Genomic DNA, 12,664 nt, shown 5'->3' on the forward strand with positions numbered 1-12,664 from the left:
TTCCTGTTTGGCCCTGTCCGGGGGTATCATCGGATGGGGCCACAGTGTCTCCTGACCCCTCCTGTCTCAGCCTCCAGTATTTATGCTGCAGTAGTTTATGTGTCGGGGGGCTAGGGTCAGTTTGTTATATCTGGAGTACTTCTCCTGTCTTATCCAGTGTCCTGTGTGAATTTAAGTATGCTCTCTAATTCTCTCTTTCTCTCTCTCGGAGGACCTGAGCCCTAGGACCATGCCTCAGGACGACCTGGCATGACTACTCCTTGCTGTCCCCAGTCCACCTGGCCGTGCTGCTGTTCCAGTTTCAACTGTTCTGCCTGCGCCTATGGAACCCTGACCTGTTCACCGGACGTGCTACCTGTCCTAGACCTGCTGTTTTCAACTCTCTAGAGACCGCAGGAGCGGTAGAGATACTCTTACTGATCAGCTATGAAAAGCCAACTGACATTTACTCCTGAGGTGCTGACTTGCTGCACCCTCAATAACTACTGTGATTATTATTATTTGACCATGCTGGTCATTTATGAACATCTTGGCCATGTTCTGTTATAATCTCCACCCGGCACAGCCAGAAGAGGACTGGCCACCCCTCATAGCCTGGTTCCTCTCTAGGTTTCTTCCTAGGTTTTGGCCTTTCTAGGGAGTTTTTCCTAGCCACCGTGCTTCTACACCTGCATTGCTTGCTGTTTGGGGTTTTAGGCTGGGTTTCTGTACAGCACTTTGAGATATCAGCTGATGTACGAAGGGCTATATAAATACATTTGATTTGATTCAGTCAAGTTGTCAGAAACTCCAGGCCCTGGTTATAACGCCTTATAAAACCGCTTTGATCTTCAGCGGTGCTCCGTCATGATGAGGTGAAGCTCATGACGCAAGCATCTCTCATGGCAGACCTGGCTGTCCTCACCGCTACAGTCTCTCTCTGTAGCTCCCTCAGTCTCTTCTCCATTTCTGGAAAAAGGAATAAAACAAACAGGGCATCAGGGTGACAGCAGTTCTCTGGGCTCTGTGTCTGACTACTGGCCAGTGGGTGTGACCGGTCAGGGTACGAGCCCGGAGGGACTCCTGCATGCCACATGACTGTGTTAGCCCATCGAGCTTAAGCCTAGGCATTAGCTCGGAAAGATATCATTCTTCAGGTGTCAGGCAAGGTTACTTGTACTTCTGAACCAGAATTCCTATGAGGAGCTAACTTATGGGGACTTTATTCCATGCACCACAAAGTGTGTGTATTTTGTCTTAAAGGAAAATTTCACCCCAAAACTATCTTCTGGTATTTGTTTCATTAGTCCATTGTTGACATAGTCCCCAAATGTTTTACTTGTCAGCAATCAATTTTTCAAGATATGTAACTTTCAAAATACAGAAATCAACCCCTTTGAAAGATTCACATCTTGAAAACTTGATTGCTGACAAGCAAAACATTTTGGGGATGTTAAAATACTTTACCTTGGTCTCTTTTGGTAAAGATCTCTGGCAGCATCCCAGAGGCTTCCAGCACTTTCAGGGTGAGGTTGAAATCTGTGAACACAGGAAATTATTTAGGTTAATATTGTTACTTTCCCCAGTGTCTGTGTTGTGGGTTTGTATGTGTGTGTTTCAGGATGGCGTCCTGGATTCCAATCAGCTGATTGGTCGGCCCCCGCTGCAGATTGGAGCTCTGACCCCACCCTCTCGTCAGGGGATACAGCTGTCTGCAATTACCGACTCCTTCTGCAGCTTGAAAAGCCAGTGTTCCTTTGTTAGGAGGGAGCTTCTTTGTATGTGCTGTGTTGGTTGTTAGTCTGGTAAATTTGTTGTAAAGTATTTTGTAGCCGCTACTTCTGAGGTATGTGTAACAGTTTAACTTCCGTCCCTTTCCTCGCCCCTACCTGGCCTCGAACCAGGGACCCTCTGCACACATCAACAACTGACACCCACGAAGCATCGTTACCCATCGCTCCACAAAAGCCGCAGCCCTTGCAGAGCAAGAGAAACAACTACTTCAAGGTCTCAGAGCAAGTGACGTCACCGATTGATACGCTATTAGCGCGCACCACGGCTAACTTGCTAGCCATTTCACATCGGTTACATATGCCAAAAGGACTTAGTGTTTTTGATTATTAAAATTGTTCACTTTACGTTAGTAATTATTCTGTTTTTGTTCCCAGGGGGGAAGGTGAAGGCACCGTGGGAGTGTTTAGGCAAGAGGCCTGTCGGGCAAACATACAGGTTTATATATACCTGTAGTCTTTACTCTGTCTATGCACACTAGGTAAGACCTGGGCGGACCACCCCCAGTATTTTGGTTAGCGCACCAGGTGACGTTAACAGGTAGGTAGGAGAGGGGGCTCTAACTTTCTTTGCTTTGGTTCCATCCAGCCCCTTTTCCCCACATTTACCGTGTTAAGGAAATAAATTCCCTGTAAACAATAATATTCTCTGCCTCTGTCATCCTTACCCGCACCCACAATCACATACCTCTTTCACTCCACAGGGAGTTGTGTAGCAGGGTGTTGCGTTTCCTCCTCCAAGAGGCGTACTTAACATAATGGGGGCTTATCCGAGATTTGAACACGTGACCTCTCGCACCCCCAAGCGAGAATCATACCCCTATACTGACACTAACATGAAAATGTATTACAAGCACACGTCCAACAAGGGGCAGTTTCACAATGGGCAACACCACAGTTGACAAGTGCACTTTGAAAACGTGCATGCTCCGGTTTAGTTAGCCGACAACCGTACCAAGCCGTTTTATCTATAAGGAGTCGCCCGTATCATTCCATTTAGTGCCCTTTAATTCCTCAGGTGTTCAGTCTCACCTTCCTCGCTGGCCTGCTGGGATGCGATCCTCTCAGTGATGGTGCTGAGACGGGAGGCGAACTCCGAGAAGATGAATTGTGTGCAGCCTGCCTGGTGGCACTTCCTGAAAAACTGTGAAGCCGGACTAGAATTGGACCCAGAACCAGACGAGCCAGGAGGCCCCGAATCCCCAGGTGACCCTGAACCACAGCTGGAGTCTGGGGATGGAACAGAAAGGGGAAGAGTCAACTCCTGATAAGTGCACATTGGATATGTAAATAGGTTGGTAAATCAATCATAGTCCAAATGCTACCGCAAATTATTTTCACTTGCGTCACTGTTTAGTTCAGTGCACACATTCACTATAGTCCCAACTCCCCACACACACCTGTTTGGTCTGGGAGGAGGGAGTCCAGTTGTTCTACTTTGATGATGGACAGATGGCTCTTGGAGGACTGCCAAGACAGAAAGGAAGAGGTTTGAGTAGAAGAAATGAGGAGCAAAGGTGCTGTAACTTAGCCTGGTCCCAGATCTGTTTGTGCCATCATGCCACTCTGTCATGACAAGAAGTTGAATGATAACAGAAACGGACTGGTACCCAGGCTAACTGCAGCTAACTACGAGAGTAAAAGAAAACCTATTCATTTGAGCAATGCTTTCCCAACTCACCTCCCCATTCTCATTCTTAAATGTTGGTCCCTCAAGTCCATACTGAAACTCAAACTGCTCTGGAGCCCCACCTACAGCATAAAATAATCAGTATATGAGAGACATAACCACAATATTCTTCTTATGAGACAATCTGAAAGATCACATATTTGACTACACAGGACATCTTGGATTGAAACTTAATACAACAACAGAAACCAACCTTCTGTCAAGGGTATCTCTGAAGTATTGGGTTCTTGCCTGGGGGATGTTAAGAACACAGAAATACAAAGTTAAACCGTGAGAACAATGTACAGTCTGGCAAAGGCTTCCCCATTTTTTTTTAATTTTTTTAAAAAATACTAAAATCACACATTTATATGAACTAAATATAACTAGTCTGTCAGATTAGATTATGGTCTCTGACAATCTAATACAGTAGGCCTACACAAACGTGTTACCATTGTTTAAACATCCAATAAACATGATACACTGAATTGGGGAGCTGTCAATGTGTTGACTCCTAGTGGAACCCCTTCTACCAAAACCAATGAGTAAACTGACATTATTCAACTGCAGCGCTTTGCGCTTTGTTGTACATGTTTTGTGTGCTGCTATTTTGGCCGGGTCTCTTGCAAAATAGATGTTTAATCTCAATGACACTAACCGGGTAAAAGTAAATTAAAGTACCCACTTTGACATCCCTCTTTTAGGGCATGGCTCATCTTCCTCATATGTGCTCTTCTTGGACAGGGTCTTCTCTTCCTTTATTGCAGCTTCTCTTTTGCTGTACTTCAACGACTGAAAAATCATTCATACCACATAAGCATTAATAGAAAACATCATGGTATGTCATGTTCCAATAAGATTTACTATTAACGGCATAATACGCTGAACACAAATATAAAACGCAACATGTAAAGTGTTGGTCCCATGTTTCAGGAGCTGATTTTATTAAAATGTATCTATTTTTCCATAAAAAGCTTTTTTCTCTAAATTTTTGTGCACAAATTGGTTTACATCTCTGTTAGTGAGCATTTCTACTTTGACAAGATAATCCATCCACCATACAGATGTGGCATATCAAGAAGCTGATTAAACAGCCTGATCATTACACATGTGGGGACAATGAAAGGCCACTAACATGTGCAGTTGTCACAACGCCACACCTGCATAGTCATGTGAAATCCATAGATTAGGGCCTAAAAAAGTTTCTTATATGAACTGTAACTCAGTAAAATCTTTGAAATTGTTGCATGATGTGTTTATATTTTTGTTCAGTATATCGTCGCCCACCAGATGTATACCAAAACAAGTGGTTGAGCTGCTTTTTTGTTTTAAAATTGTACATGTTGTCCCTGAAGATTTTGTTGGGTGGTTTTATAGACTACTCGTAAAACTTCAATTAATACCCCGGGCGTTTATTTACTTCAATCACTGAACACAACTGCTGGGTATTAGAGACAGACTTCTAATTGAGCCTTTAATTTACTTTTACCCCCCCCCCCCACCTTGCAGTCTCGCCCTCGTCGGATCCACCTTAGACAAATGTTGAATTTTGACTTATCCATTCTCATTCCTTTTGGATCAAATCACTTGCACTATAAGCACTTGTATCAAATACATTGTTAGTTTCATTTATTTAACTAGGAAAGTCAGTTAAGAACAAATTCTTATTTACAATGACGGCCTACCCCGGCCAAACTCTAACCCATGACGCTGGGCCAATTGTGCACCGCCCTATGGGACTTCCAATCGAACCAGGGTGTGTAGTGACCCCTCTAGCATTGAATGCAGTGCCTTAGACCACTGTGCCACACGGGAGCGATGGTTACCTAGCTTGCGAATGTTTGCAATATTAGCATAGACATGGTATCAAGAACAAGATAAAACTAGCAGAAACGAGCAACCTATGATTCCCCACATGGAGCTTCATTGATGCTAGCAATCTGGCCATCCAGAAACACAAAATAAGGACTTCTGCCCATTGAATCTCCGCATCGTTGGTGACGTTGTCAACTAACCCATCTAGCTGTACAAACAGCCTTGCCTCATGTTTTTAGGCGTCCACATGGTCCTAAAGTCTGCCTAACAACCCGCTAAACTGATTTTGCCTTTTAAATCGGGATTGGAATGATTAGAGTAGCCTATTTTAAATGCTTAAACTAGGGTATGTCGACTATTAAAAGGGACAGTTAGACGGTTATTTGAGACAGCGTTTCATTTAAGTTTTACGGGTACCCTAATAACATGTACTAATATTCGATGGACAAACTAACATGGTGGATGATAATAATAATAGTTCTCTACTTTACCCCGACGGTCGTTTTTGATTTACCACCTAAAGCTTCTGTTACGATGGCTGGGTGCTTGTATTTGATGTGGTTTAACATGCTGCCGTTGTTGTATCGGAGTACTGCTTTGTATAGCCGACATATACACATATCAATGTCTTTTCTGGTGAAATACATCTAAGAGGTGCTACTTTGAGCACGTCACATCGCTTCCGTTTTAAATTGTGACAGCTTTTATCTAGTCAAAACCTTTCCTTTAGATCTCTGCTGCACTAGCCAAATTAGCAAGTTAAAAAACACTATTTAGAGCGCGGTTTTAACAGAACGTCAAATCGATAAAAATAATAATAATTCCCGGCTGGCATACAAGCGGATATCCGCAAATCCATGTAACGGAAATGTGCGCATGATTATTGAATCGATAGATTAGTCATGAATTAATATAGTCATTAATTAATATAACTCCAAGAACTTTATTGATCGTCTCAAATGTAGCTCTTAACATCAGCAAATGTATAGCTATTTAGTGCCGACTCGTTTTTATACCTACTGTCTCTTGGGCGCTCCAATATCTATAGCTCCATTGCTTTTGTCTGGTTACCAGCACAGCGTCAGAAAAGACGGAGGTCTCAAATTTGTTCTGGTAACGTTAGTCCTTTTCGGAGGTCCAGTTTACCTGATGCCGAGACTCTAAATGCCTTTTCATGCCACTGGTGCTACCTCCTTTACATCTGATATTCCGGTCGCAGTGTTTACATTTTGCCAGTGCAGCTTCTATTCTGTCGAAGCTGTGCCACACAGCTGAACCAAAGCTGGGTGAACTTGGTGTAGACATTGTGAATGAAGAGAACAAATAAACAACCAAAACAGCAGAGTAACCTATGGGTTACCTTCACCAAAAGAGCTGCGTGAATGTGAGCGCAGATACTGTATATAATGACGAGCTGGTTTTGTCTCCGCCCTAACAATGGAAGTCGTTGTCCCAAAGGCGGGAATGTAGTCGGTTTATCGCTGTATTCCCGCGGACAGATTTTGACGGGAATGAACCCTCTCGCTTCGTCTCTTCCTCTCTGGTGAGAGTGACCAAAGAATTTATATTATTTCGACAAGATAGTCGAGTGACCGCTACAACAATGGAAATACATATCCTCAAATATGGAATACAGGCGAGATCAGGTGGGACCATTCTAGCAAATTAGAGGGCAGATTTGCGTGTGAAAAAAAGGCACATCTCCCATAGTTTCTCTCTAAATTGCCACGTGCGTCCACTTATCGGTGCATTCGTAACAACCTAACCATTACTAAACTTCGTTTCGATCAAATAAGCCTCAAGTAGCAAGCAACTTTTGTTGACCAAATTCGACACTCACTGACCTCCATACAAAAATCCCTCACTTGTGGTCTTATTGTCGTGGACACATTTTGGGCGGCGTAAACCCGTTCACTACGCTTCTTTCTCTCGAAATGACCAAACTTCGCCCATTTACCGTACTAACTGCACTTGGGGTCAAAACTAATGACGCATTTTGAATTTATGGCAACCTCTGAGTAATTAAGGTAGGCCTTACAAGCGGAGCTAGAAGAGAAACTTGTCTTTGTGACCAGTCCAGATATCACACTTTTACGAGTTTGCTGTAGTAGCCTACCTAAGAAATAAATAAAACACTTACAGGACTCTTACCTCTAACGGTCGCCATCAGCTCTCGCTGTGTTTTGATATGTCTTAGCGACAGATGATGGATCCTTTCTAAATGGTTCAACATGGATGTTGTGCTACCGCTCGTCCGCTTCAGAACAGCCGCACACAGCTTGCATGTCACACTTTCGGAAGATATTTCATTGAAATATCTCCACGTATGACTTCTATATTTTTTACGGTCTCTGCTTCTACATTCCATATCTCACAACTGCTGGTTCTTAGTGTAATGGAAGGATTGTTTGAGCTATCTCAACCGCTAAGTACGGTCTTTGGTAGCCGTCTGGATCTGCGACATTTCATTGCGCATGTGCTGGGATTAAAAGTGAACATCTTCACCACTCCACATAGCCGACACATACAAAAGCAACATTTGAAAATAATAAATCAAGCATTCTGCTTGACAATAGCACGCATTTTATTTTAATTCTCACACGCACATAAACGAGTCCAATTTGAGCCCCCCCCAAATAAAAAAAATAATAACCGCACAAACGGATCTATCGGACCCGACTGCAAACCGCCATTAGGAAAGACTGCTACCCCAACCCGAACCATGTGGAATTGAACCGACGGCCACAACCCGAGCTAACCACAATTGTCCTTCCTGCTGCGCATTTTAAGCTCCACGTTTTGCACTACAATTTGCTACTCTGCAATCAATAGACTTACCGTGCATTTCTCAATGTGTTTTTTCAAGCTGGAAGTGCCTGTTCTATGGCTATCATAGGCTAACACCCGCTTGCACTTTTTGCATGCTGCGAATCCATCCACATGTTGTTTGTCAGCGTTAACGATTACTCCAAAATGATCCCATACATTTGATTTAACTCGTGCCCTGTTTTTCACGATTCTGAGCTCCCTATTTTTTATCTTTTGGGTCAAATTCTGGTTTTCCGTGGTATGCTTTTTGCTTTCCATTTTTTTCGGTCTTCTCTGGCTGTGCGGGTAGGGTTATCCTGTGGGTAGTTTTCACTGTGTCAATGCGCGCTGCATGTGATGTAAACTGGCTGCAAACTACCGTAGCAAAGAATAGTTTAGCTGTAGGCTTCTATACGCATTCTAGAATGACATTTACAACAATACAAAAACAGATAAGATGCAATACACACACTTTACACTGTTCATTTGAGCACTTTTTGGTTGATCTAGGGTTCTATTAGCCCTTGACTCTCAGTTGCATTACATTACACTAGTCATTGGACAAAGGCGTATTTTGTAGGAGTTTTAAGAGCCCGGATGCTCGGTCTGAACATTAACATGCATCGCTTGTGGTACAGTTTTGGGAGCATAAGGACATTATCTTTATCAGCTAGAAAATAAAAAGTTAAATTGATACACATTTATAGGGTTAGTGTCCCCACACGGGCATATCGCCATGTTACAGCACTATAACGGAGAACGGAGGCGACCACCTGTGCTAATTAGCTATCTAGCGTGCCCCCCGAACGCCTACTCTGGAAGTGCAGTTTCGTTGGATGGAGGCACCCATAGCTGTATGGATCTATTCAAATCTGCTACAGTAAGTGTGTTATTTTATTTTAAGTATTCTTTCTCGCCATAAGGGCTATATATTTCGAAAGCTGTATTACAAGGGAGACAAGACAATGGTCTCATAGACTAGACGTAACATAGTAAACGTAAATCGGGAAAAGGCAGAACGCCACCTAGAGTTTGAGAGCTAGGGCTCTATTCAACCTGTAGCGCCGAAGATCCGCTTTATAGCGAAATTGATAATTAATAGCAACGTTCCCATTGTCACGGAGACTGCATTCACGGGTAAACACAACATAGGTAGGCTCAATCGGAAACTACCGTTAAATTTTAACGCAGATCTTCCACGATATTTGGGTGATAAGATTTTAATCCAGCCCTTACGGCTCTATTCAATCATATCTGCTTTAGCCGATATCCGCATAGTGGTTGTGTTGGAGGTGGAACTGCATTAGAGCTGTCAATCCACAAGTGGATGCTAGCATTATATCTAAAGTGGACAATGCTAATTGGCTGCACAGTTGCATTAGGATAAAGCCCATAGAGCGAGAGGACTCATCTTTGTATCTGTGTCAATATAGTGTCTGACAGTATTGAGGCTATCTCCATTTTGAAGTAGTCAATTTTCTTCTTCACAACTGGCTGATCCCTCTTGATCACCAGGAGGGATTCAGCCAATGAAGTTCGTTTTAGTCACATCAACCTTTTTATTGCCCAATTAACCTATAGTCACCCTGCCATCAACCAGATGTTTTCAGGGATACAGCTAATTCAACCCAACCTAATTTACCTTTCCCCCGAAAACCGGATGTGGGAACTCCGCTCAGGTGTTTTCTTTTATGCCTGCTACATTAGGTTAACCTATAGTAAACAAATCACTCACGTCCACAAACATACATAGCTTGTCCTACTAACATATTTTTCAGCATAACATCCTAGTTTAGATTTATTTTTTATTTTTTTATTTAACCTTTAACTAGGCAAGTCAGTTAAGAACAAATTCTTATTTACAATGACGGCCTAGAAACAGTAGGTTAACTGCCTTGTTCAAGGGCAGAACGACAGATTTTTACATTGTCAGTTCGGGGATTTGTTCCACCAACCTTTCGGTTACTGGCCTAACACTAGGCTACCTGCACCCCTATCACATGTTTACTACATTTTTACTTGATTTAACTAGGCAAGTCAGTTAAGAACAAATTCTTATTTACAATGACAGGCCTCCTGAGGGGACGGGGCTGGGATTAAAACATGTATTATTTATATATATAAATATATAAATAAAAATAGGACAAAATACACCAAGACAAGAGGGACAACACTACATAAAGAGAGACCTAAGACAACAACACATGACAACACAGCATGGTAGCGGTACAAACATTATTGGGAACAGACAACAGCACAAAGGGCAAGAAGGTAGAGACAACAATACATCACGCAAAGCCGATTAAACTGTCAGTAAGTGTCCATGATTGAGTATTTGAGTCTCATCCCAACAGCCAAATTGGCAGAAGAACACATTACTCTGCAGCAGATGTGTTCAAAATCACACCCCTTGACTTACTGTAGTTATATTGTAATCAAAGTTCTGTTATAAGAAGTGGATTTGATAGGTTGCAGCAAACAAACGATCTAGTGTTTAACCTGTCATTACCTGACTGTATATACTGGGATGATGCGCTTTCAGATGTCTCTTGAGGTTGGTAGTATTTTCCCCCGTCAACTTGTGGGTGCAAACGCTGTCTTCTCCCGTGTAAACGTTGCATTCGGTCTTGTTTGAATCGACACGATTAGTAAAGTGGCTCCAAATGTTGCCCCTTTTTCTACCGGCAGCTTGTACCATTGGGAGAGTAGCCATGGCGTGTGCCTTATTTGCATCAATCATTTGTTTCCGCCAGATTGGAGAACGGTTGCCGGGCAGAGCGGTGACTAGTGAATGACCGGGGCACGATATATATTTATTTTCCATCAATAACAGACCCTGGTTACGACCACAAGCATGCAGATGAGCTTCCCATAGACGGTTTCTGACAGTTTGTGCAGAAATCCTTTGGTATTGCAAACCCACAGTTTCATCAGCTTTCCGGGTAGCTGGTCTCAGATGATCCTGCAGGTGAAGAAGCCGGATGTGGAGGTCTTGGGCTGGCGTGGTTAGATGTGGTCTGCGGTTGTGATGCGGCTAACGGTAGAGAAATGCACATTCAATTCTCCGGCAACAACTCTGCCAATTGCATGTTCCCTCAACTTGAGACATCTGTATCATTGTGTGTGTGACCATTCTAGAGTGGCCTTTTATTGTACCCAGCATAAGGTGCACCTGTGTAATCGCCATGCTGTTTAATCAGCTTCTTGATATGCCACACCTCTCAGGGTGATGGATTATCTTGATAAAAGAGAAATGCCCACCAACAGGGATGTAAACACATTTGAGAGAAATAAGCTTTTTGGAAAATTTCTGGAATCTTTTATTTCAGCTCATGAAACATGGGATCAACACTACATGTTGCATTTATATTTGTGTTCAGTGTAATTCTCCTAGAAATATTTGATGGTTTACACATTTTTGCATTGGATGGTTCTTTCATCAAGCAGGTTCCAGTCTATAAATATCTATCTTGGCTTTTCAAAAATTAGACATTTAAAAAAAAAAAACCACTGAGCTATTTAAGAAGCTGAGATTTAAAGTAAGTGTCTTTTTATAGAAAAATATCATGCCTCTCCTTAAAGAGCAGGAAGCAGGTTGTACAGGCAACCTTCCTGCCAGCTCTTGATTATATGGTGACAGCATTTATCAGAATGCAGCAGCCACTACTGTAAAACCCTTGGATGCAGTGTACCATAGTGAGCTTTGCTTTATCACAGGTTTAATACTTATCACTGCATCATTTATCAGATCAGCCGCACCTCCTTAATTTCCATAGATCCCTTCACTTCTCTCTTATTATTTTACAAAGCTCTTTTGCACAAGCTTCCAACATCTCACTTCTATAAAAAATATGGGGCACCTAACCTGCTCACAGGGTTGGTGTTGGTTAACTCTTGACGTCCCTCGTGTCTCTACCAACGCAGGTAAATCAGTCTTTAGTTTTAACCCCCCCCCAAGTTTGGAATAGTTTACAAACCTTATTAAGTCTTGAATCCCTGGTGCCAAAAGGGCAGTTTAGAACACGATGAGGAATGCGGATGAGGCTGAGGATGAGGAATGAACTCACTGAGGTTTGCAAGTGTTGTGGAGATTTATTAGTGTTTTGGCTGGTTGCGGAGGTTTATTAGTGTGTTGGCTGGTTGCGGAGGTTTATTAGTGTGTTGGCTGGTTGCGGAGGTTTATTCGTGTGTTGGCTGGTTGCGGAGGTTTATTTGTGTGTTGGCTGGTTGCGGAGGTTTATTAGTGTGTTGGCTGGTTGCGGAGGTTTATTAGTGTGTTGGCTGGTTGCGGAGGTTTATTAGTGTGTTGGCTGGTTGCGGAGGTTTATTAGTGTGTTGGCTGGTTGCGGAGGTTTATTAGTGTGTTGGCTGGTTGCGGAGGTTTATTAGTGTGTTGGCTGGTTGTGTACTGTAGTTTTATTTTTTGCTGTTGCATTGATTTATTGAAATATCATTTTGTGAGTTGTTTGTTCTCAGAGAACTATTGTGAATGAGACCCTGGTCTCAATTGGGCTCCCCTGACTAAAAAAACGGAAAAAATCCTCTGCAAGGCAGCTTTCAAATAACAGTAACCACTCACTGTCCAACAGGCAATAAGATAGTC

The 12,664-nt window shown here is 42.7% G+C and overlaps 1 protein-coding gene across 6 annotated transcripts; it reads right to left on the minus strand.

The window, feature by feature from the left end:
* Positions 1–673: 673 nt before the first annotated feature.
* On the minus strand, positions 674–7,716 carry LOC120058489. Of its 6 annotated transcripts, none has more exons than XM_039007192.1 (8): positions 7,405–7,716; positions 4,124–4,230; positions 3,653–3,690; positions 3,451–3,521; positions 3,170–3,236; positions 2,802–2,999; positions 1,447–1,518; positions 674–948 (listed from the first exon to the last, which is right to left on the minus strand). In XM_039007192.1, the coding sequence occupies exons 2-8, from the start codon at positions 4,129–4,131 to the stop codon at positions 845–847; spliced, it is 558 nt and encodes a 185-aa protein (XP_038863120.1). In that variant the 5' UTR covers positions 4,132–4,230; positions 7,405–7,716; the 3' UTR covers positions 674–844. The 6 variants fall into 6 exon arrangements, with proteins under 6 accessions (XP_038863120.1, XP_038863119.1, XP_038863117.1 ...); XM_039007191.1 differs by lacking the exon at positions 7,405–7,716 and adding an exon at positions 7,098–7,173; XM_039007189.1 differs by lacking the exon at positions 7,405–7,716 and adding an exon at positions 6,400–6,607.
* Positions 7,717–12,664: the final 4,948 nt, after the last annotated feature.

This window comes from Salvelinus namaycush, chromosome 13 (genome assembly GCF_016432855.1).
Source record: "Salvelinus namaycush isolate Seneca chromosome 13, SaNama_1.0, whole genome shotgun sequence".
NCBI lineage: Eukaryota > Metazoa > Chordata > Actinopteri > Salmoniformes > Salmonidae > Salvelinus > Salvelinus namaycush.